General features: G+C 42.8%; 1 protein-coding gene across 5 annotated transcripts in view; it reads right to left on the bottom strand.

Annotated features, from left to right (window-relative positions):
- The window catches only part of LOC133270764 (transducin-like enhancer protein 4), a 101177-nt gene that overhangs the window by 11850 nt on the left and 62804 nt on the right, over positions 1 to 26523 (bottom strand). For all 5 annotated transcript variants that reach the window (XM_061456245.1, XM_061456243.1, XM_061456244.1 and 2 more), the window contains 3 exons: positions 2363 to 2482; positions 1745 to 1798; positions 938 to 1090 (listed from right to left, as the gene is read on the bottom strand). In XM_061456245.1, coding sequence (XP_061312229.1) covers positions 938 to 1090; positions 1745 to 1798; positions 2363 to 2482 — 327 coding nt within the window. The remainder of the gene's footprint in view (positions 1 to 937; positions 1091 to 1744; positions 1799 to 2362; positions 2483 to 26523) is intronic.

The raw sequence follows: 26523 nt of genomic DNA, 5'->3' as shown, positions 1-26523 counted from the left end.
GTCAGTGGTCTCACTGCTCATAGTGGACATGCTCCCAGTAAGAGTTTCTGTGAGAGGCCGCTGCCGGATGGACAAGAAGAGCAAACCCCCACATACAACTGGCCAACAACTCATGCCCAAACATGGTGCTGGAAAGGACAGAGACAGTGATGGGTATAAAGTCAGGAACTATGCAGTGCTGCTCTTCTGACAAGCTTGTTCATCAGGCAAACCACTAACTCCTGGGCCTGAACCTGTCATTCCATCACCTTTTCTGAGCACTACATTCACTTTAAGCTTTCTTTTTATTTATTTTATTCCTTTAAATAATCATGTACTCTGACCTGTGAAGAACAGAGAGGGAGTCTCTTTGCAGCTCAGGAAGATGATTAACTGTGGTCACAAAAAGGAAAGGAAAGAACACCCCTGACTTGCAATCAGCTTTTTTTTTTTTTCATTGTGATTTGAGATGCAAGTCAAGGAGGGCTCTTGTAAATGACAGATTACTTTTTAGATAGAAAATAAAAATTATTGTTGTTGTATATGGCCTGGTAATTCAAACAAAGCTAACAACCAAATCACATCCAAGCAGGAAACTGAATTTGCTATAAACCACAGCACAGGAAAACAGCTCAAGAAGTCCCTGTGTATTTTTATTTATTCTCAGAATGATGGTATTTCATATGGGGGAGGAGAAAAACATCTCTCAGTACAGCACATCTATCATCTACCTATACCGCCAGTGAAAATAACCTCTTCCTATCCCAACAAAAAGCTGTGGACTTTCTCCTTACTCTGTTACTAAATTCGAGTGAAGAGACAAATAAACAGATTTTAAATTGATGATTCACAGTGCTTTACTGTTAGCTGTGGAAATCCAAATTGCGTCCAGTCAGAAATTCGGTAAACATGTGTTTTGGCATTTGATCATGGGTCTGGAGCATCCTGAAGCACTTACAAGGCTAAGTTCTTTGGATTTGGAGGAAGGAGTACTGCTGGAGGATGCAATAGATGCCGGACTAATTGGTGCATCTTTCTTCAGCAGTCGAGTCTTGTCCAAGCCATTCTCCCGTGGAGAGTGTGCTGGGCTCCCTCGAGGAGAGGAAGGATCCTAAACATCAGCAATGTGGGTTAGTATAAAAACTTCATACTAGCCACTAGTGCTTGTCTTGAGCAATTTTCACTTTGGAATGAACCTGTGTCATAAAAACTTGACATCTTCTTTCCATTCTTAATTGATTTAGCTGACAAAATTGTGAAATCGAGATGGATAATAACAATCAACTTTTCTTACATTTTCTTTTTTTGTTTAAGAGAGTCTGAAAATTTGATGCCACTAAGCATGAAAAATACTGCCCAATCTATGGATATTGAAATTGTCAAGTAAATGTAATTTGTCGGGTGACAGACTGAAAAGGTTTGAGGCACTTGGCAGATCTGATAAAGTTCACAAATGAAGTCATGGCCAGAGTGAAAGAAAACACAGACACCGTTACAATCTGCCTACTACCTGCTGTGCTGTGCTGGCTTCAAATATCTCAAGCAGATTTTTGGTTCATACAAGAAACAAAAAGGTCCTTGTAGAAATAAGTGTTACAGATCTGATCTGCATTCTAAAGAAAGATGACCTGACTGAATTCCCTCAGGCACTTGAAGCTCCTTTATGGAGACAAAGGCTGTAACCTTATACCCCATATGCACAGAAACCACTGAAGACACCCCTACCACTAACACAGTAAGGTAGAAAAAACACCATTGTGCATACCTCATTGGAAACATCAACAACCAAGTTGTCATCACTCTTTTCACCATCACTGTCCTGCAAGACAAAGCAATGTGTCAAAAACATTCATTTAATATCCTAACATTTTTCAAGTACTAAGAAAAAATAAACCAATGAAATGCAAGGCTGCTCACAACTATGGAACGCAGCATTTATTTTTACCAAGCCTTATGTGGTAATACAATTATAATATTTAAGTCACCTACAGTGCTTCTGCTGAACAGGTAGCCATAGGTTATTCCCAGTTTTCACAATGGTAAACAATGACACAGGATTAAAATCCTCATCCTAAATTGCACTGCACTGAGAACCAGAGCCAAGCTACAGTCCAGATACACCAAGTCCCAGCCTAACTAATGCTCAGTCCTCTTGTTGTATGCCTTCCAGGTGCTCTGTATTTGTATTATTAAAAACACTATCAATCCTACATACTGAAACCTTCGATATAGCACAGACATGAAGAGGGAGGCAGTAAGAACCTGCTAAAAATTTGATGCTTCTTTTTAAAAGTAGTTATGCAGCAGGAATCAGGTGAAATTACAGAGGAAATTACAGAAATGACTTAATTTCGACAAGGCACAACGTAGGCAATTTACTCACATAACGAGCTGCTATTTCCTTCTCTTCTGTTTTCTGTTTTTTACTATCTGTAGAATAATCTGTTGAATTTCTGTGCTTTTCTGCTGTTCTGAAACTGGCTGAGGGAGATACCGAAGAGCTCTGCAGTCAGGAAAGAGAGGAAGAAAACATCATCGGATGCTCATTCAGAACAGTGGCTCATTTGTCACTATCCCTCAATACAACTTAACCTGATAATATGGTGTTGTTCTCACAGATAGCCCTCTGGGTTTTAACCAAGTGATAGCTACCCACCAAGTGTCTTGTATTAAAAATGCACAATGTATTGCAAGAAACAGATAAAGGCAATCAGTCAATGGATCATAGTTGCTATCTGCCGGTGTTAACGGGATGAATGTAGAGCTACTTTGGACCATTTTATGAATACTGTACATTGACCTGGTTTTAGCTTGTTTCCTCTACAAATATGCAGAGCTAAATCAATACTCCCAGAAGAGGCTGTGTGTGTGTGTATGTGTGTACATTTGCCAGTGTAAATCAAGAGGAACAAAGTGGCTCCAGGTAAGTCAGACTTTAGCAAACATCTGAACAAAGATTTTTAGCAAAGAAAGAAGCAAGCTTCTTTCTAAACAGTCTCAAAGTAGGAAAGAAAAGGGGAAACACCTAAGCTCATTTTATTTTGGTGCCTTTTACAATTACAGGCTGTGCCTGCAGTAGATGGAAACACAACGCAGTGGCTCAGTAAGTCTGGCTATTCTGCAGCCCTCACTTAGTAATCATCATTAAAGAGCTCATGCACAGTACAGGAGAGAAACAGACGTATTATGAAGTTTTATGCACTGTCATCCAACAATTCTGTTCTACTCCCTTAAACAAGGCAGGCAATACTTACCAACTCTATCATATTTCCAGATTTTGGTGGAGTCTGTACCTTGGTATGCAACGAAGGCAGTAACGAAAGATGCAAAGTTCCCTCTGGGATTGATTTTAGCAGCAGCAGCAGCTTTTGGCCCTCGTTCAAGAAAGCATTTAAGCACGTACTAAACACTCTCTCACCCTGAAGTCAATGTCTGAATGTACGTAAGTAAGGATGTGTTCAGGTGTTTTGCAGAATTGGAGCTGACAGAAATGAAGAGGAAAGTGATCCTCAGTTGAAAACCTGAAGTTTCCATCTCTCTACCTCCTTATATAAGGGTGTGAGAGGAACAACAACCAAAAAAGTCCTTACTGACAGATTTTAGATCTCCCATTCATCCAGAGCATTGAGTTTGGAGTTTTTCCTCCATGCACTACAGAGAGCTATTATTCTGCATAAAACTGTACAACACAGCAAATTGGTTTTGGGGCTTTCAGTGCACACCTCCCTAGGTTTATTTTATAGCTATTACCAGGAGTGCAAACCAAGAAATTAGCATTTACATTGTGCAACTTCTGTTCCATTGCTATTAGCAAAGTTGTTCTATTCCTTATTACACCACAAACTTCTGGAAAGCATTAAGAACACTGAACCACACAAATTAAGCTGTGGTTGTTGCCCAAATCATGTGAGAGAACATTTCTCCCAGCTGCGGCACTCAGATCCTCCTCTGCACTTCTCCAAAATTTCCAAGTCCTGTGAACAGCAGCTCAGATTTATGAGCGTAGAATTTGCAAAAACCTTCCATCTTCTTGAGTGGTAACTGTTAATTACCCTCTGAGAACACTGAGTGGAAACAAAAATTTTACAACAAAGCTAGTGCTGAACACAGCCTGTGCCTTTCCCATTTGTCTGCTGGCCTGCCTGTTTCTTACTCTCTGACAGTATAAAATAGGTAGACAAGGATTTCCCATCCTCAGAAACAGATCTTAAAATACATTCACTGATTCAGCTTTAAAGCAGATCATTAATCAACAATTACAGTAAATGACACAAACTAACAATGTTATTTTTTGCTCTGAAGAGACAACACATGTTAAGACATTAGAAGAGAGCAGTGGCAGTAGGCACAGAAGTCTTAAGTAGAAATGCAACATTAAATGAACTGATGGCTTGAAAAATACATAGAATCATAGAATAGTTAGGGTTGGAAAGGACCTTAAGATCATCAAGTTCCAACCCCCCCTGCCATGGGCAGGGACACCTCACACTAAATCATATCACCCAAGTCCTCGTCCAACCTGGCCTTGAACACTGCCAGGGATGGAGCATTCACAACCTCTCTGGGCAACCTATTCCAGTGCCTCACCACCCTAACAGATATCTGTTTACTGCAACAATGTAGCATAGTATTTTGCAAAAGATTTAAATAGTATACTCCTATTACATTTATATTAATTTATAATTTGGGAGGCAGTAGTTTGTAATATGAATTCAATTATTTCGCAACTTCACCCTACAGAAAGTAATTTGCTTTAAAATTAAGAAAAATAATCACCAGTAAACTACAAATTAGAGTTGTGTCTAAAGAATTAAACTACTGTGCTTATTTAAATAGAAATATTTATTTTCATAAATTTGAAACCATATAGTTTTATATTTCACAATCTAGTTAGCTATAGATACCATTTTAATCTTTGATTTCTCTGCTTAATAAAGTAATAAGTTAAAGCTCCCAACCAGAATGATAAAGTAGCTAATTATCACTAGCATATACAGGATGAGTATCATATTGAGGAAATGCACACTGCTTAATGGTTTTATTGCTTCAAAGATGGATCAGACCTGATACCTATATGGAAAGAGCTTGCTGTAGTTATCTCACCTGGTATTAGCAGAAAAATGGAGACACTCATCTACTGGCAGCAGTCAGAATCTCATTTCCCAAACTGAAATTTGGCCAGTGTATTAGGACTAACATTATTTTGCCTCAAGAGCCAGTTACTACAGAACAAATCTGAACATTCTCACTTTTAACTGTCCTACCCCTTTCCTTGCATGGAGCCAGTCAATCAATACCCCTGCAGTACTAGCTTCTTTTCCCTTCAACACGTATATGTACCTGCCACACAAGGATTTTGACTTCATGGAATTTCTGGTATTGGTGCCAACAGATGAAATTTATTTGCTGAGTAATAAAGATATGTCTTGCACATAGCCAATGAGCTATTGTCTAGATCTTCCTATGGACCTAACACCTACTAGTTTCAAGGGACAACATTATTACCCATACTGGATTCCCACTATTGTTTGCAGTAGCTTATCAGCCTATAAACACTTGTAAAGATTTATCTTCAGTGAAAAATACCAGGATGTAACAATGTCCTCATGGTTTCCACTGACATCAGATTCCTTACATACAATCCTATGCCCACCCACACTTTGGTTCCTGAATGTGCAAATCTACATACTCCAACAGAGGTCCTTACATTTGCAGATTGTGGAAGAAAACCTCCATTGAAACACACTGTTTAGTTGTCAAGACTCCACACTGTTCCTTGATTTAAACATTGGTACTCTCCTAACAGCTGCCTTTGAAAAGCTGCAATAGGATAGCTACTTAAAGAAACCAAGTGATTCAGCATTATGACTTGGCAGGCTGTAACTTAATGGACCAGAGTCCTCATTTTAGTAACTATTAAAATTTATAGAGAAATAACGTCTCTTCACACTGCTGTTTTCTTCAATAAAATGCATTAATCTACTAGAGAGTAGCATTTTCCTACTAAACAACACTTGAGTTTGCTCATATACAAGAATTAGATCAGACACAGGAAAGTAGGTTATGTTTAATTTCTGTTTTAGTGAAATGTACTACTTTTTCATATTCTGCTTAGGTAGAACATTTTTATTCATGTTAAATACACTGCAAAATGCTGACAAAAACAACTGAACATACACATTTACAGAAAGGCTGAGTATACTCCCTTGTTCACAGAATTTGCTTAAGAATTGGAACAGTGTGTTTCTAGTGCTGGACCAACAGTATCTTCTGCACTAGGCTGCAAAGCATGGCATGCCATACTTCAGTCTCTGTTTTGGGCAATGCTGAGTACAGTGCGAACTGAAAAGGTCTTCGACCACAAAGACTACTCTGCTTTCCCGCCAACACTGGCAGGGTGCTGCTCCAGGTGGAGTACCAGTGCCACAAAGGCACAAATCAAATAAACAGAGGGACATACAAGCCTTTTACGCAGCCCTAAAATCCTCACCAGTAACATTTTGCATAATTCATGCTTCAAACTGCTAGGATAAAAAAGAATAAATAAATTTTAAAAAATCACCTTTTAATCCCCAGCTTCCACTGGAAGTTATCTGCATTAACAGAGATGACTCACACTGTAACATGGCAGAAGAGGAATCAATATGGTCAGGCTGCCATCCAACTGCTCTCAAATCCTGCAAACCCCAAATCCCCATATGCTGGCTCCTGCAGATGAAGACCTGGCCTAACCAGACTAAGTGATAATCCATGTTAATAGTAATGACTAGAAATGACAAGATGAAAAGCCCTTCCACATGATAAAGCTGGTAACTCTTTACAGCGCTCACGAACATGACTGTTCCCAAGTGTAGCCTCACTATTATGCCAAAATGATGCATTTGGAGTGTCACAATTAAAACAATAATTCACAACAAAGTGGGAATTATGAGATAATTGACCGTCCTGAAGTATTAAGCAAACTGCAGTAAAAGCCAAGGATGCTCAACAGTAAGGTCAATTATGGTATAATTATCTGAATGACATTATTGCTGTTATAAAGTCTGTTGAAAGTATAGAAGAAAGTATAAAAGAAAGTATAAAAATGGATACAATATGCATTGCTGGGAAACGATCAGGCAGTAATGCTGCTTGGATGGCTGGTTCCAATGTTATAGATGGATATTCGAGCACCAGAGCTTGGACTCAGGCATGGCTCCAAAAAATACAAGAAATGAGTGTTGTGACTTCTGACATGCCAGGGATGAGACAGAGAATGTTCTCTGGTGAGTAACATGTGGTATGATGTAGGAGAACCAAGCAGAGAGGTGACAAGACAGAGCATAAGAAACACCCAGGAGAGAAGAAGGGGCAGTCCAGCACAGCCCTCTGAGACCAGAGAGAAAAACTGTAACCAGAAGCTCCACACAGCAAACCTTCTGCAGGGCTCTAACTACAAGGCAATATCCATCTGTCAAAAAAACCCCACCATTCATTTACATACACCCGTGGGCACAGGTACGTTAGTTTTATTAAACTGATGGAGATGGTGTGAAAGGCTGTGGGCTGCTCTAAAAACACCATATGGAGTGTTTGCATAGTGTTTGTGCTCCTGAGGTCACCCACATGTACACTGCTATTATGCCTTTTTGTTGTTATTATTACTACATTACTATTATTGCTATTACTACACCCCAGTATCCACTCCAGCCTCACAGATTTTGTGCTCTTGAACTTCGCAATGTCCCCCCCTTTTCTGTACTTAGGCAAGCAGATTTTCCTTACCATATTTTTCCCTTTAGAAGAGATTTGGAGCAGCCCTGCAGAGAAGGACGTGGGGGTCCTGGTCATTGAGAAAATGAACATGAGCCGGCAGTGCACACTTGCAGCCCAGAAAGCCAACCGTATCCTGGGCTGCATCAAAAGGAGCATGACCAGCAGGTCCAAGGAGGTGATCCTGCCCCGCTACTCTGCTCTCATGAGACCTTACTTGCAGTATTGTGTGCAGTTCTGGTGTCCTCAACATAAAAAGGACATGGAACTGTTGGAACAAGTCAAGAGGAGGGCCATGAGGATGATGAGGGGGCTGGAGCACCTCCTGTATGAAGATAGGCTGAGAAAGTCGGGGCTGTTCAGCTTGGAGAAGGCTGCATGGAGACCTCACCGCAGCCTCCCAGTATCTGAAGGGGGCCTGTAGGGATGCTAGGGATGGACTATTCATTAGGGACTGTAGTGACAGGACAAGGGGTAACAGGTTCAAACTTAAACAGTGGAAGTTTAGATTGGATATAAGGAATAAATCCTTTACTGTTAGGGTGGTGAGGCACTGGAATGGGTTGCCCAGGGAGGCTGTGAACGCTCCATCCCTGGCAGTGTTCAGGGCCAGGTTGAACAGAGCCTTGTGAGGTATCCCTGCACATGGAACTAGATGATCTTCAGGTCCTTTCCAACCCTAACCATTCTATGATTCTGTGACAAAGCTTGTGATAATTATTTTTAATACAAACTATGGTTAAAATGCACACTTTGAAGTTTTAGATAGCATTTTTACCAACTAATTAACTTCACTAATTGCAAAATTAATGAAGTTAATTAGTGGATAAAAGTGTCATAAAACACATCAAAGTCTAGATGTGCAGTGCTGCTGCAAGAGCAATGAGATGGTCACAAAGAAGTCCAGAATAAAAAGAATGTGTGGGCTCAGTAGTTTTGGAAACACAAGTGCTCTCAAAAGTTTTGCATGCATAGAAGTATAGGTACGTACAAGCATTATGTATATGAGTGCCATTTCTTAACAAGTATCTGTGTAACTGTTTAGCAATCTGCTTGCCCTGGCAGTACCACTGCGGTATTTAATCTAAGCTAATTAAAAGCATCAAAGTGTAGTTGTTATGAACTGGGTTATAAAATGAGCAATAAGCCACTACAGTTGTACATGTTAATTCCAGTCATGAATTTCAACACACACTTATCAATTTACTGGCAAAGCTAAGCAGGCCACAGAGCAGGAGCAGGAGCAGGCCACAGAGCAGGAGCTGGTGTCCCAGACTGCGGACCAATATGGTCGCCTCCAGAAAGAGAGCTTGCAGTAAGGTGACTACAGCAACTCAGACAGAGACCCCGTCCCAAACCATGGCTGTTCAGGTCTCTGGGTGCAGGGAGTGCCAGAGCCTGCTGCTGCCGGGGGAGGGAGGACAGCATTCCCACCTGCGTGAGGTGTGAGCAGGTAGAAGATCTGCTTAGCCTGGTGGCAAGACTTAAGGAGGAGGTTGAGACGCTGAGGACTATCAGGGAGTGTGAAAGGGAGATCGACTGGTGGAGTAACTCCCCGGTGTGCCAGTCGGAACGGTTCCAGGGAGATACCCCCCAAAAGGGGAAGGACCCCCTGCCCTCTCAGGCAGAGGGGGATGGCCCAAGACAGCCCCTGCCCTGTAGCTGTGGCGCAGAGGTAGGGGACCAAAAAGACGACGAGGGTTGGAAGCGAGTTCCAGTTCGATGTCGTGGGAAACCCTCCCCCCTTCCTGCCCTGCTTCCCCAGGTGTCCCTCCGTAATAGGTTCGAGGCCCTGGATCTTGAAGGAGAGGTAGGTGAGAATGTGGGGCAAGGCCAGCCCACAAGGCCACACAGGAAAAGGGGGTCGACTTTGCACCTCAAGACTGCCTCTGTTAAGAAAGAAAGAAGGGTCATTGCAGTAGGGGATTCCCTTCTGAGAGGAACAGAGGGCCCGATATGCAGAGTTGACCCTCATCATAGGGAAGTGTGTAGTCTGCCTGGAGCCTGGATCAGGGATATCACTAGGGCGCTCCCCAACCTGGTGCACCCGACAGAGTACTACCTGCTGCTGGTCTTCCAGACAGGTGGGGAGGAAGCTGCTTCCCGCAGTCTGAGGGGGATGAAGAAAGACTACAGGGCCTTGGGGCGGATGGTGAAAGAGTCTGGGGCTCAAGTGATCTTCTCCTCACTCCTTCCATCTTCCACTGATGATGTGGGAAGGAATGGGAAGATTCAGTTCATAAACAATTGGTTTCGAGACTGGTGCTACAGGCAGGGCTTTGGATTCTTTGATAACAGCTGGTTTTATAGGGCACCATTCTGGACAGTGACAAGTGGGAAAGGTTTGTCTCACAGAGGCAAAAGGATGCTGGGGCACGGATTAGCAGGGCTCATTTGGAGAGCTTTAAACTAGATTTGAAGGGGGATGGGGTTGTAGCTGGGCTTGCCCCAGTGGGGCAGCGCTCCAGAATTAATGAAGACTGGGAGGCCTCCTATAATCCTAGGGTGAAATCGGTGTGCTCAGCTCGCTCCCTGAAATGCCTGTACACCAATGCGCGCAGCATGGGAAATAAGCAGGAGGAGTTGGAAACCTGTGTTAAGTCAGGAGACTATGATCTGGTGGCAATTACAGAGACGTGGTGGGACAGCTCACATGACTGGAATATAGTCATGGAGGGCTATGTCCTTTTCAGAAAAGACAGGCCAGCCAGCAAAGGTGGTGGGGTTGCTCTTTATGTGCGGGAGGAACTACAATGCACCGAGTTCTGTCCAGGGACAGATGACGAGCGAGTTGAGAGTCTGTGGGTGAGAATTAAGGGGCAGGCTGGCAGGGGGGATACTGTTGTAGGTGTCTGTTACAGACCACCGGATCAGGGTGAGGAAGTTGACGAGGCCTTCTACAGGCAGCTGAGAGCGGCCTCACAGTCACAGGCCGTGGTCGTCATGGGGGATTTTAACTTCCCTGATGTTTGCTGGAAGGACCACTCGGCAACCCAGCCACAGTCCAGGAGGTTCCTCCAGTGTATGGATGATAACTTCCTCCTGCAAGTGGTGGATGAGCCGACCAGGAGAGGAGCGCTGCTGGATCTCATCCTCACTAACAAGGAGGATCTGGTTGAAGCAGTAAGGGTTGAGGGCTGCCTTGGTTGCAGCGACCACGAGATGGTGGAGTTCAGGATCTTGTGTGGTAGGACTAGTAGAATACCAAGTAGAATTGCAACCCTGGACTTTAGCAGGGCAAACTTTGGCCTTTTCAAGCAATTGCTAGGGGAAATCCCATGGGCAAAGCTGCTTGAAGGTAAAGGGGCCCAAGATAGTTGGTTGACATTCAAGGATTGCTTTTTCTGTGCTCACGATCGGAGCATCCCGACACGTAGGAAGTCAAGGAAGAGGGCCAGGAGACCTGCGTGGCTAAATAGGGAATTGCTGGGTATGGTCAAGTGGAAGAGGAGAGTCTACAGGTCATGGAAGGAGGGGCTGGCCACTTGGGAGGAATATAAGGCTACTGCTAGAGGATGTAGGAAGACAGCTAGGAGGACTAAGGCATCCTTAGAATTAAACCTGGCGAGAAGGGTCAAGGACAGCAAAAAGAGCTTTTCCAAATACATGGCAGACAAAACTAACACCAGAGGCAATGTAGGCCCACTGATGAACAGGATGGGTGCCCTGGTGACAGAAGATACAGAGATGGCAGAGTTACTGAATGCCTTCTTTGTCTCTGCCTACTCTGCTGCAGGCAGTCCTGAAGAGCCCTGTACCCCTGAGACCTCAGATGAAGTCAGGTTGACGGAGCGGTTTGCCTTAGTCGATGAGGAATGGGTTAGAGATCAGTTGAGCAATCTGGACATCCATCAATCCATGGGTCCAGATGGGATGCACCCGCGGGTGCTGAGGGAACTGGCGGAAGTCATTGCTAGACCACTCTCCATCATCTTTACCAAGTCTTGGGAAATGGGAGAGATGCCTGAGGACTGGAGGAAAGCAAATGTCACTCCAGTCTTCAAAAAGGGCAAGAAGGAGGACCCGGGTAACTACAGACTGGTCAGCCTCACCTCCATCCCTGGGAAAGTGATGGAACACCTTATCCTTGGTGCCATCTTAAGGCATATCAAGGATAAGAGGGTTATGAGGGGCAGTCAACATGGCTTCACCAAGGGGAAATCATGCTTGACCAATCTCTTAGCCTTTTATGAGGAAATAACACGGTGGATGGATGATGGCAGAGCGGTGGATGTGGTCTACCTTGACTTCAGCAAAGCATGTGACACAGTCTCCCACAGCATCCTCGCAGCTAAATTGAGTCAGTGTGGACTGGATGATCAGGTAGTGAGGTGGACTGCGAACTGGCTGAAGGAGAGAAGCCAGACAGTTGTAGTCTATGGGGCAAATTCTAGTTGGAGGTCTGTAACTAGTGGAGTGCCTCAAGGGTCAGTACTGGGACCAGTATTATTTAATAAATTCATCAATGATTTAGATGAGGGAATTGAGTGTACTATCAGCAAGTTTGCTGATGACACTAAGCTGGGAGGAGTGGCTGACACGCCAGAAGGCTGTGCTGCCATCCAGCGAGACCTGGACAGGCTGGAAAGTTGGGCAGGGAATAACTTGATGAAATATAACAAGGGAAAGTGTAGAGTCCTGCATCTGGGCAGGAACAACCCCAGGTTCCAGTATAGGTTGGGGAACGACCTGTTAGAGAGCAGTGTAGGGGAGAGGGACCTGGGGGTCCTAGTGGACGACAGGATGACCATGAGCCAACACTGTGCCCTTGTGGCTAAGAAGGCCAATGGCATCCTGGGGTGTATTAGAAGGGGGGTGGTTAGTAGGTCGAGAGAGGTCCTCCTTCCCCTCTACTCTGCCCTGGTGAGACCCCATCTGGAATATTGTGTCCAGTTCTGGGCCCCTCAGTTCAGGAAGGACAGGGAGCTGCTGGAGAGAGTCCAGCGCAGGGCAACTAAGATGATTAAGGGAGTGGAGCATCTCCCTTATGAGGAAAGACTGAGGGAGCTGGGTCTCTATAGTTTAGAGAAGAGGAGACTGAGGGGTGACCTTATTCGTGTATATAAATATATAAAAGGGGAGTGTCACGAGGATGGAGCCAGGCTCTACTCAGTGGCAAACAATGATAGGACAAGGGGTAATGGGTACAAACTGGAACACAAGAGATTCCCCTTAAACTTGAGAAGAAACTTCTTCTCAGTGAGGGTGATGGAACACTGGAACAGGCTGCCCAGGGAGGTTGTGGAGTCTCCTTCCCTGGAGACATTCAAAACCCGCCTGGACACATTCCTGTGTAACATTATCTAGGTGTTCCTGCTCCGGCAGGGGGATTGGACTAGATGATCTTTCGAGGTCCCTTCCAATCTCTAGCATACTGTGATACTGTGATACCTAGCAACTTTAACGTATAATCCTATCAGCATGTGCTGTTGTTTCTCCAGCCCCTCCTGGTGTACAGGTGCATGGTTGTGGCAAGAAAAGTAGGTGTCTAAAAGCAATGGTGAGGGCTGCTGGCTACCCCTTCACAGATGGATTTTTGCAATAAATCCTTTAAAATACAGCTTCTCCAGTAATCGCTGACTGAAGGACATACCACACATAAGTCCTAATCACTACTGACACTTTGAGGGTCAAAGGATGGAGAGAAAAACTAATGCATCTTAAGTACAAGCAGTGAAGCAGCAGAGGAACACAGCTGTGAGGCAAAAAGTAAAGACAGGTTTAGGTTAACGTGTATCTTAGCACAGGCACATGGAGTAAGTGAAATCAAGGAGTGTGGCAAGAATAACAAGCACCCTTTGGTAAGCAAGATAATTTGAACAAAGGACCTGGTTTCAGCAGGGAACATAACAAAAAGAAACAGATGGGCAGGAAAAGGAGTTAAACACTTCTGATAGGTTTACAGAAGCTTCAAAGTTCACAGATTACATTTACCATCAAGTCTGCTCTTGTCCGCATCTGCCAACTCGTAAATATTGAATTTAACTGATGGAACACAGCCCAGGCATTGTCAAACATCCTCCCCTCCAATCCACAAAGCAATTCACCTGATCCATTCTCCATTTACCACCCAGCACTTCAATCTCTTCCCCTTTGAACGGACCCCAAACTAAGACCACATGCTTCCGCACACAGCAGAGCAGGTAATCCGGACAGAATGAAAAGATTTGCTAGAAGGTGTTAAGGCACAAGTTGCAACTGGTATGGACAATACAGAAGGTGAGCCCCAGGGCATGTGCAGGCTGCAAAGAAATTCTGTCCCTAATGATCCCAGAAAAGATAAGCACTCCCAGGGCAAGCCTGGAAACCTACCAAAGAAATGCTTCTGGCAGTTTAGACAAAAAAAAACAACAAGCCAACAGCCAAAAGCAGGGGCAAACCTGCATGCTGGTCAACACATCGTACAAACCCCTAAATGTTACTTTTACCAAGATCAGACACACTGAAATGCAGGGGTCAAAGACCACCAAGTTACAGAAATCCAGAAAAACTGAGGGTAAATATAATCCTCAGAAATCTGAGGAACACAGCGGTGCCAAGGAAATGCAGAACTACAGCTCTCCTCTCCTCAAATATTTATTTGGGGTTCCAATTACTGATCTTTCATGCCATTTCCTTCAGCAGAGACCCAAAACATTTTGAGCAGCTCTAGCAACAAACAAAAACAGAGAGGAGAGTATTGGGAGTTAACTCGGAAGAGCAAAGAACGCATGCAATCACAGGGTAAGAGAAAAAGCTCAACCAGCTGGACCATTCAATGCAGCAATTTAATTGTGGGCTCACCACGAGAGGGAGAGAGCAGGATAACCAACAGCCTGCATTACGGGCTTTGATGCAGTGAAGTGCCACAATGCAAGGAAAAGCCCTCCATCAGCCCTCATCAAAAGGCGATGATGGACACACACAGAAAATTCCCAACACCCCACACATTTACAGAATATTAATACTAATTACATTTTCATAGCGACTGAATTTAAACAAAGTAATTTGGGTTTTAGAATAGTAAGAAAACACTAACAAGGGAATGTTTTATGATAGCCATTAAAGGCTGTGTCAGTATGCTTCACACTTCGCCAAAAAAATTCCTGCAAGAATCACAAAATCCCTCTGAAGAACAACTGGGTTTTGCTTAGAGCCCTCTTTTCAGACCAAGCACCACAGTTAAATTGTTATCCTTTCACTTTGCACAATGATAAAAATGGACTGTATGGCATTGTGCCATGCTGAATGCAAACACTTTCCTGCAGCAGCTCAAGCCACAGGGGTTATAAAAATCTTGTCAGTACTGGCAATACAGGTTAGGAGGTAAAAAATATACACCCCTACACCCCACAGATTTTGCATGCTAACTAGCATTGACTGGTCTTTAAGCACTGCCTTCTTCTGGGATAGCTAAGTGGACTGTTTTCTTATGACAGGTCCTAACAAAGCACTCAAGCAGATGCCAGATTTGAGGCACACACTTTGATCTCAGGAAAGTCACAAGACAGATAAAGAAATCAGAGGAAAGTACATATGTGCTGAACTTTAGATGCCTACTGCTTGCTACTCTGAATCTGGACCTCAGCCTCCTGCAAAAGTAACTGTCCCCAGTCTCATTCTTCAAATCAAGGATTCTGGTAAGTGGAATGGATGGATGAGTGGTGGGAACACAGATCCTGCAGTCAGCTTTAAAGCGGTTACATCAGTATGTAATAGCACATTATATGTACAACACCTACTTTGAAGACTGAAAAAATAAAACACACAGTTCTTTCTGCCAGATTTTGAAATGCATTTCAACTCCTGAACATCCTAAAGCTTTGCCAAGAGAAGCTGCAGTAGCTTTTATTTTTTCTGGACTTTTCATTATTTATATTTGACAGGTCATGCTATTAATTTTTTAAACATTAAAAGCACAATCAAATAGTAACTTCAGGCTAGCTGGAAATGTTTTGATGTCAGCAATGAGCAGCCAATACATTTTTAATTCAGGCTAGAGGAGAGGAAAGGCAAAAATCTTCCTCTTGTACTCCCCTCTCACACTCTGCCAAGTAGTTAAGTGTGGTAACCAGCATGTACACACATGACCTTCTGTTCTATTCAAATGAGTTATCTTAGATAATTTGTGAAGACTGTTCTCCCTCATTTAAGTACTCTGCAATATGATACATCTTTCCCTTTGCTTTTGTTAAGAGAAGACTCCAGTAATCTCCTGAAAACAGCATTCTGGCAAGCACTCCTAAATTATGTAATTCACTAGGTTCAAACTCTACTGTTACAATCATTTGCAAGGAAGACGGGTATAATACATTATTATAGCTATACAATCCTGAGTTGAATTTTCCTTGGCTGAATTCCTAACACTTTAATGCTGAAATTGATCTGTTTTAAAAACAACATTTGAAAGGTTTTTTTTTAAATAGCATACATGCTCAAGCTCTTTATTTCAAATGGTTTAGAAATGAGCTGATGGAAACAGGAGACCAAAAAAACACCCACCCAAAACTGAAACAAAACGAAAACAAAAAACAAAACCCCAAAACAAAACAAAAAAAACAACAAACCAAAAAATAACCAAAAATTCTTGTGTTCTCTAATCTAGCATTAAGCACATTTTAAAGAACAACAAGCAAACAAGAAGCATGTTTCCAAACAAACTATTGCAGTGTACAAATTACCCAGCAGGGATGGAGATAATACCTATGGTGTGGGTTTAGATCTGAGAAGAAGCTGACATTTCATCAAGGTTGTCTAGGAAACCATTTTAAAAAATTGTTTATAAAACAAAATGCACGATGTTTATTTTGTTTGGAATGTGTCTAGAGAAGATGGCAAGTAACAACTTCATTAAAATGACAAGTTCAATGTACTTTTCTTGTTGACTGTAAAAATCCTCCCTGTGATCCAATTAGGAGTGTGGAGATCAAAGCCTCAGCAGCACTATAAAACCAGGAGTTACAGGGTTAAGGGAAGGCCTCTCCAACATTCCTCAGTATGGAAAACTTCCTCTAACTACCATTCACTGAGGTGGTGCAACATCAAAGAGAAGTATTTTTGAACTTGCTTTGGAGTATGCTACAACACCCATATTTTAATGGACACCTACCCAGTACAGTTGGGAATTATTTCAGTTGTAAAGACAACTGAAAAAGATGCTGGGAAGGATGCATGGGATAACTTGTGAAATAGATTTCTCCGTTGGTAAGGGTTACTGAACCCCAGACTGAAGCAGTTTGTCAGAGCATTACTTCTTAGTAGCTGCCAAGACCTTGACTTTTTAAGGGAGAAGTCAGAATAGCTAGCAAGGTATTATCTAGTGCAAGGCTTGACTATTATGATGATCTCTGCTCACACCATCTTAAAATTCGACATCTATGTAGGGCACATTTGTTCTGATGAATGTGGAGACTTTATGTCGAATACACAAACTGCTCCCACCAAGTTTCTAGCTAGAATTTAAGAGGCTGAGTTTTAAGTCACACCACTGTTTACTTACCAACACCTTGAGCTGCTTTGACCAACTGCTGACTCAGTTTCCTTGCAACGCCACCTTACTTACTGTCATTAATAAGCTAAATTCTGCCCTAAGACAGAAAAAGCCTGATTTTAAAGTGAATCTGCATTGCCGTTTCCCACTATGATAGGGACCAAATCTGAACCTGCTCAGTCCATCCCCCTTCATTTCACTCTCTTCCCTGCCCCTTGTCTTACATGTGTGAGGTGAAGGACAGGCTTTCTGTTTTTGTTGTGACTGGTAAGACCATCAGACAGCTCATTGTGTGTAGACTTTTAGTTCTGACAGTAAACGTAAATTTCCATTTAAAGGCACCTAGAGCACCAGATGGAGCCCTTACAGTGAGAAAGTGTAACAAGCTCTTTCACAGCAGGCACAATTGTATCTGGAGCTGCAACCCACAGATGGAAATCCTTCTTCCCGGCCTACACACTCTCCCCACAGGGTGCTTTCACTACTGACAAAAATCACATTCCCAGATCCACCTCTGGGGCTGCTCTCTCTGCAGCAGCATTGGTGGAAGCCTGGAAGATTCCTCCAGCTGTGCAGCAGCCCACGCTGGGCACCTTGCTAGCTGGCAGCAGAGCAGCGTGCAGACAATCCTGATCCACAGCTGAACAATCTTGCTCCATGTAAAACAAAGCCCTGCTAGCACGGCTCCGGGCCAGAGGTAATGCCATGGGGAACAGCGCAGGCACAGGGCTGGGTTGCCAGAGTCAGGCTGCTGGTGGGTGGTGTGCTACCAAGAGGGTAACATTAGCCACAGGGATTCAGCACTGCTTGGTGGCATGGTGTATATATGCTGTGCAATGGCTAGTTCTCGCAGGGGGGACATTGCATACATGCTCCCCTTGCCATAACCTTCCCAGCAGTGTGGTGGGCTTCCTCCAATTCTGCTACATCTAAAACCCTCTGTGATACTGAAGGATCCACACTATTGAACGCCAAGGAAGGATGAAAATTCAACCAAAGCTTCTCTTCTGAGAACACATGCAAAGATTAGTAGTCAACTGAAACCAAAATTAGCCCAAAAAGACCGACCTGGCAAACTAGCCCACACAAGCTACCACCAGAAAGAAGCATGCTCTTGTCATGCATGGGACTCAAATCCACTGAGGTGTTTAAAGGAAAAATTAGGTAAAAATGGATCACAGGGTAATGCTGTGATCTAGAATCATAGAATAGTTTTTGCCTGAGGAAAAAAAAACAAACAAAAAAACAAAATTGGGAGGTGGAAAACTGTGTTTATATTTGGGAAATCTAGGTTCAGTAGTCTCAGCTCTTTAGTCTGATTGTGTGAAGTCAATTAAGCCTCTTCATGCCTCAGTTCATTATCTATAAAATAAGGATAATTTCAGACGCCTAGAGAGCATTTCCTTCCCTTTCAGGGTTGTTGTGAGGATTAATGTATTTAAGATTTGGAGGTTCTCCAGTATAAGAGCCATGGATCCATTAAATACACTAGACTGAAACAGAAAAGTAAGAGAGCGAGAGAGGAAGGGACAGGGAAAAATAAAAAATAAAAATCAAATCTTCCTTGTATTAGAAAAAAACACAACTAGATGACTAGAGCAATCCAGCTACTGTAGCAGACAGCCTACACTGAACTCCAGAAATGAGTATGTCTACAGATAATAACCTTAACCCATTTTTTGTTTGCAGAAATCTGTATCACACAGACACAGGAAATGTAAAAGAAGAAACACTTCCGCACTGTATGTAAAACTGTCGTCAGCTAAACTCACAAGACCCTAAAGCCACTACATCTGACATGTAACTAACTTAATGCTCTTAATCTCAGGAAGAAAATACTGCTGATGGTTGTTGCTGTTTTTTAAATTACCCATGGGCAACAGAATTAGCCAGGAAATGTGCTACCTGCAAGCTTGTCTTTGAAATTATTTTTCTCAAATTAACCTTATGTATTTGAAATGTGAACAAAGCCAAAGTTGCAGCTGCCTAATAAACTCAAACCTGTACTTCAGAATGTGTAAGGCCTTCTCAAAGACAGCCAGATGTCAAATTAAGCTCCCTAATTTAAAAAATGCAGAGCTGGTCTTCCTATCATCACTCTTTTTACTAGAGCCCACAAAGTATACAGTATTTTATTGCTTTTTGCTATGCAGTGCTTGTACTTAGATCACTCCATAAATAAGAAAAACAATCAGGGTGTGTGCTGATCTGATTAAAATACAATGTAAATGATATGCAAAATAGGTGCAGCCCACTGGCTCATGGCAAGTCGCCAGTAAAGACCTTCTGTGCTGAAGGTTGTGCATCACTGATTTAGGGCATCATCTCCATCATACTTTTACTCAAGTCTCTTTATTTTACAGTTTCCTACTCTACGTTGTTGAATGATCTTTGCCATCTCCACTCTTATTCCTACCTGGATAGTTTAACTCCCCATTTTCTACTATCTGGCAGGAGACTATGCAAAAAAAAATTTGCGCCATGATGCATAATCACTTTGTGATTTGGGCAAGTCCATACCAAATCTCAGCCAATGTAGCATACCACTTCTCTCTCCTGTTTGCTCCTCTAATCATTTAAAACTATTGTTATGCCAATGCAAATGCTTTCCAGAAGCACTTTCTTGCTTCAGGTCTCGCTTCCAGAAACTCATGCCTTATCCTGGTAAGGCACAGCTTGGGGCCCTCCTTACAGGTCTGCAAGCAAAGCAGATTAGCCTGAAGAGCTAATTCTGTGTGACCAAGTACAGGGTACATTTCACATGAAATCAGAAAACTATTCAAGCATGATTAAAAAGCATCCAGGCAATGCCACAGAACATTCACGAGTTTTTTTTTTCTGAATTCACACACAATTTAGAGGATCCAAAACTGGATTTCCCAAATGCTGTGCCAACATGATTACAGAATATTTGTTTTGATTGGGCTTTAAGTGCCTACTTTTCAGAGATTTCTCATTTTTTCTTCATTCAAGGTTGAAATTTGCTATGATAATTTCTTTAGGCCCCTGCAGAATTGTTCACAGTATTCCCCAAAGAGGGAGACAAAAAGAATTGGGGATTCATCATGCACAAGCTGATATTTACAGTAACACCACTCCCAGTACATGTTGGCTGGAAATAGCTTGGTATTTCTTCACTTTCTTTAATATTTCTAGGATTAATAACAGATTCAGGCCCTGATCTCATAGTATTCAACATCTGAGCAAAACACTTCTTGCTGACGTCCACAAGGCTGTGGTTTTAGCACAACAAACATGCTGCATCTTACAAGAAACCTTAGCCATGGCAGCAGTAAAAGGCAATTTCTTCCTTATCTCTTTTTGTGCTTCCCTTATCTCACTGCAAGGAGACTAGGAACAATATGGCAACTGTAAGAAAGGGGGAATAAAGAAAACACAGATGATTGCTCAAAGTGGGTACATAAATGTCACTATTACCTTGCTACTATGGTGTTTGGTTTTAGGACAACCTGAAACTAGATGAAGGCAGGCAACAAAAAATTCCTGTATGGGACAACACTGGTGCTCTGAAATCCTGTGGGTACCTCAGATACCACCAGATGCACACATGACAGCAGAGGCAATGTGCCTTCAGACACCAACAAAAACCCATGTCTTCTCCTTTCTTTGCAGTGGTGTCTTCACCTGTGAACTCTCTTTGCCACTTTCCAGTTGACCTGCAATCTGAGGTTGACTGCTACAAGAAAGCTACAGCCAGAATTAGAAATCTGAAGCATCTCTCCTGCCAACCGTTAAGACCTTCCAGATCATACACTAACTTCCTCCATGACTAGCCAAAGTACTCATATTTCACAACACATTAAATGTGTTAAGGGTCCCAAGCAAACAATGCTCAGGCTCAAAATTCAAGAGCCAGAGATGGCCAGAACATACTTGCATCTTCCCCAGGGCCAAAACCACCTTTCCAGGGAATATATCCTAAAGTGACTCTATTCTTCTGCTTCTATTCTTTGCCATCCCTCAAGATGGATTTGAAAAGAAAGGACAGCTGGCAAAAGAGAAGAAGCAAGTGACAAAACCATGAGTCAGAGGTAAAAAGGTTAAGTCTCCAGGAGCCAGAAACCACAAGGATAAGCATCTTAGGCACGTATTTCTAAATGCCTTCCCTCCTTCTTCTCTTCCTAAAAGACTAAATGCAAAATGAAATCATCTTACAGAAGGACAGCCGCTTCCCCCCTGTGCTCAATCATTCCAGTCACACTATGTTGTCCAGTAACCTGCATTGATAATTCCTCATGAATAAAATGCCAACATTATCATCCACAGCTATGTTGTTGACATGCTTTTGCTATTTCACTAAAAATACCATTAATTTTCTGGCTTCACAACAGCTGAGCTACTCCCCATTTGAATATACAAAAGAGTATTTTGTTTAAACCAAATTAAAAACGTTCCAGTAAATGACTTCAATTTTGCTGGCTATACTACTTAGTGTATACTGTTCTATTTAATCCTTTCTTTTCTCAACTCTATGCCTTCCACCTCCCCCTCCTTTTCTTTCTTTCCATTTTTTTTCTTTATACTTTCTCCCATTCCCTTTTTATACTTAATCCTTTCATGCCAGGAACTGGATTTGCCCAGCAAGACATCCACAGCTTCAAAAACGCGGTGCCAAAGAGTTAAGGCAGCGGTGAAATTGCCTCTGCTCTGTTTTTATTCACCTGTTTGCCAGAACACATTTAGCAGTAAGGAAATGAAGGAAGAGGGGAGGGGGAAGCACACAAATGCTGAGCACACCTTCCATTCCCCATCTAGGGAAGTGTCTGACATTCTCCATTTGAGTCAGAATGAAAACCACCATTACTGCCAAGCCCTCCTGGCATCTCACCACTTTATTCGTTCCCATTTGTATCTAATGCTTTTGTCAACAGTTCAACAAAAGTCAAAGCAAACAACCCACTACAAACACTGGGGGTAACAGCAACAAGCATGAATCCTTCACAATTATCCAGCCCAGCTGCTCAGTGCCTGTCCAGGCTGCTTTCATTTACAACAGTGTCAACAAAAAGCTGAAACCCAATAACTAGGTGGGTCAATACTACCACTGTAAAACCTCCGGCAAAGGAAATGCTATTCTCCTGCTTAACTGCTTCAGCAAACATGCAGAATAATTCAGATAGACAAGTGCTTGCCTAATCATTTGTTGTGTGAATTATTCAAGGCTTTCCCCTTAAACTACTAAACGATGGCTCTTCAAATATTTCTAAGGAACCACCAGATGTTCGACAGGAGAAAAAGAAACATTAGGCAAATTCTGACATAGCAGAGGACAGTGGTAGCCTACAATCCTGGAAAGCATTAATGTTCAGAGGATTAACGCTCTCCTACACCTTGCTTCTGGTGTTACTCTACAGAGAGCAAACTGCTTTCAGCATACAAGTGCTAGGCATGCCCCAGTCTCCCAGGTGCCTGATCTGTATACAGCATAATCAAGGCTACTGCCTCTGATTTTTCATCCTCTTTTTTTGTGCGAGTTGTAAAAGAGTTCTTTCCAGAGAGTATGTAAAATGTGGATAAAAATAAGCACTGCAGTTAGTCAGGTGGATGCAGGGAGGAAACATGGACTTATTCCCACACCTCTCTCCCCCTCTGCTCTCCAGCTCCCCTGAAGCCCCTCATGCTCATTTGATCTCCTCTTAATCACCCACCTTAGCCTTTCTTTCTCTCCAGTCACAAGGTGAATTTTTCACATGCTTTTCTCCAGAGGTTTCACAAGGTTTCATGTTTACACTTTCAAAAAGCAGGGCAAACTAGTCATATAGCACAGAACTAAGCATTACATCTTTTACTTCAACTGTCTCTTTAGTCTGGGAAACAGACACCTCCAGCTGTCTGCTTCCTTATTTTTGTTGGCTTTTGTCACAATTGTATCATTGCATTAACAGATTATTTTTAAACTTTAAGTAAACTTTAAGAAAACAGGCAAATTAGATAACAAGTGGTGCTTGTTTTGATTTAACCTCACTATTGGCAAAAGCAACTCTGGATATGAACAAATGTTTTTTCCAAGACCAGTTTATATATACATCAGAGTGCAGTGCTGGACTTACATGTATCTTGAGCCAGAACACAATATCTAATACACTTACATATATTTTAATTTTGACATCTACAGTAGCAGTTGTGCATACTGAATAACTAACTGGATTCCAGAGAGAATTCCTGAGAGGTTTTAAGACTCAGCAAAATAGTGAAAGAAATTCTGTCTGTATGTCAAATTGAAGCACATATTTTTATTTTTACAATTAGAATCTGTAACATACTTTGTTCGTAAAACAAGCGGTTTTACAGTGATTGCTCTCAGGATTTGACTGCTGTCAACATAAAGAGCCTTCTTTAATCAAATAGTTTTCTTCCTTTTTCTGTCTAAACCAGTTATGAATACTTGCCTACTACGTAGCTGCAGCTCTGTCACTTTATGATTGCTGCAGCTCTTGGTACCCACTTCAGCCCTACTCCCCTTGGTGGGAAACTTCACTTACATTTACTACTATAAATCAAACTTGCAACACAAAGTTTATCAGGATGAGCAGGACTGTTACAGTCATTAGCAGTATCTGCAAAATGGTTTAGGTCCCTGAAGACCAAAGGCAACATAGAGAGGTACTGTAGCAGAGAAAACATTTGGTAACAGAAGGGCTGAAACTTGCACAGATTAACCGGGCAAAACCTGCACAGCCTGATGCTAGATACAATAAAAGAACAGGGATGAGACAACACCACAATAAAATGTCTCCTCTTCGTCATCCCCTGGAGCAGGAAGGGTTCAAAAATGGGACTTCCAGCCTTTACCATGGTTGAGGGCAACACAGTTACCAGAAAACCTTCCAGAAGCATGCAGGACTCCTACAGAAGGTCTGCTAATCACGTAATTGCTTTCAAATACCTGAAATGTGATACAAAGCTTTTAGGCTACCTAGATGGCAAGCATACAGTGCTTTTCATAAAGGCACCAAACTGACCATGGATAAGATTGCCTTTTTTGCTGAAAGCAGGGTTGCCTATACCACTTTAATGCTCCTCTGATGCCAATTATGCATCCTGACAGGGCACCTGGAAAGATGTCGCACTTCAAAGAATGGCAGAAAAAGGGTTTCTCTCACTGTAATTAATTTTAAAGCGATTATTCTAAAATTATTCATTCAGACATTGAATTCCTCTCATATTGCAGTATGGGACAGCAAAGCTCATTACAAAACAGTATTTGCAGGTCATTGCAGGGACCTTTTTTCCTGAAGCAGGGGAGGAAAAGCAAGATATCCATTTCCTCAAGGGCTAAAATGAATTGCAGTTGGGTATTTTTAAAAGAAATAGAGAGGTGAGAGAGAAATACAACATCAGCAGGTATGGTTTCAGCAAACTTATCAGGGAGGGACAAGAAATATAAACACACAGCTATATTTACTGCAAGCCAAATACAATGATTTCCTCCACTATCACAAAACAAAGCTTCATGTTATTTAGGTCAGCACTGGCTTTCCAAGTTAATGGAAGCAATAATTTCTATATAGTCTGCCCTCTTAATTATTAAAATAAAATGAGCAAAGGACTCAAAAATATGATGCTGTAGCAGCCGAGTTTTGTGTTGTGTGTGGTCTGTGCCAAACTTAAAACACACACTCCTGCAGACGGCCCTTTTTCTGGGGGTAGCTGTGTTCAGAAGCACCTCTCTTGGCCCTTCCATACACCTGCATGGCATGTCTGCAGCACGTAACACTCTGATGAAACAGGACACCACCAGCAAAATCAGTGTTACTATTTACTTTGTCCTGGCAAATAAATACATCTAAGAAAATATGGTATGCCCTCTGTCAAAAACTAGAGTGGCTTGAAACACACCAGCTTCTCTGCAGAGAAGCTACAACACAACTCACCCTGCGAACAAAAAAAGGAATAGACTGTGTTGAAAGTGTTCTGTTTTCCCTTCCCTCTGCCCCACTTACTCGTAAGTACATATTAAGGAAACCCCCACAGCTGCTTTCACTGCCTCTTGAGAGCCAGAAAAACAGAGGTACAGCTGTGCCTGCTAATATTCGTATGCAAACAAATAGCATCTGACTGGCTGCAATACCTCACTTAAAAGCACCTCGGTACCTTTTGATACGCCTGCTGCTCAGAAAGAAGTGATACAGAGCAATCTGCCATCCTCTTAATGCAATTAGCAGATTAAAGTGGCATTTCACTTCCAATACTTCATTAAAACACTGATTGCATCCAGCCTTCTCTGGTGATAACGGCATACTTGTTCCCCCTACAGTCTTCCTGGAGACTTGGTAGAGCATGCTGGGTGAGCCCAGCGCTTGCAGCCAGCGGCCAGCACAGCTCCCGGAGCCTGGCACGAAATCTGTGGAGATGAGGGAAAGGAAACCCTGCACACCTGCTGGGGTGGTGGTGGGAAGCTAACGACCCCCACACTGGTGCGCCCAGTAATTGCTCTGTGAGGCACTGGAAAAACTACTGTCCCCCAGGATCTGCCTCTCTCAAGTGGCCAGGTCGCCTGTCACGCTGCTGATTTTCATCACATCTCTCCCTTTTGCGGTTTGTATGAGACCAGCCACCCCTTCATTTCTGCTTTCATGGCAATCCAGTGAGAGCACAGCATGGGAGTGGTGAAGTCCAGTAAACTGCAGTGTGGACATCAGTACTTATTTCACTTTTCCCCTCACGTTACTTTTCTTTCACAGCAGACTGGCAAGCCCCATAAAGCCTCAGCTTAGGAGAAAATTTCTTTTTCCATTCCCCTGTGCACCCAAAAGCAGGCCAACAGCATCCCAGCGAGACCTCATCAGGCTGACCCTTTCCACCGCAGAAAGAGTTACTGGAAGGGACCCAGGTGCTTGGGGCATCCTGGGGAGACCCTTCAGCTCAGCCCCCAGCGCTGCTGGTCAGCATGGCCCCAAGGAAAGAGCAAACTAAAAAAGATTAATTCACAGATGTTCATGCATTTCACACACAGTGCACCCTGTGGTCTGTTGCCAAGGCAACAGGAGACCACCAGCGAGCGCTTTATTGGCTTTATGAAGTGCATCTCAGTGGCCATAGTCCAAGAAATGCTGCATGATAATCGTCAGGCTTTTCAGAAGCCTTGTTTTGTGTTTATCCACATTTAACCCTCTGAGTGTTATTAAGAGCATCATTATGCATGTCTGGTGCACCGAGACGGGGACAGGAGGGACACACACGGTCTCTGCTTCCAGCCTAGAAATCCTGGAAAATGCATCCTTGGCACCTGCTGCTGCCTGCCCAGCACTGAAGTTCTCACCCAAAGGCCGCAGGTAAGCTGGTCCCCAGGCTGCAGTATT

This window comes from Pezoporus flaviventris, unplaced genomic scaffold (genome assembly GCF_033815535.1).
Source record: "Pezoporus flaviventris isolate CSIRO_AGI_PZ_B2104156 unplaced genomic scaffold, CSIRO_AGI_Pfla_v1 ptg000022l, whole genome shotgun sequence".
NCBI classification, from domain to species: Eukaryota; Metazoa; Chordata; class Aves; order Psittaciformes; family Psittacidae; genus Pezoporus; species Pezoporus flaviventris.
This window is presented reverse-complemented; position numbering and strand designations above follow the sequence as displayed.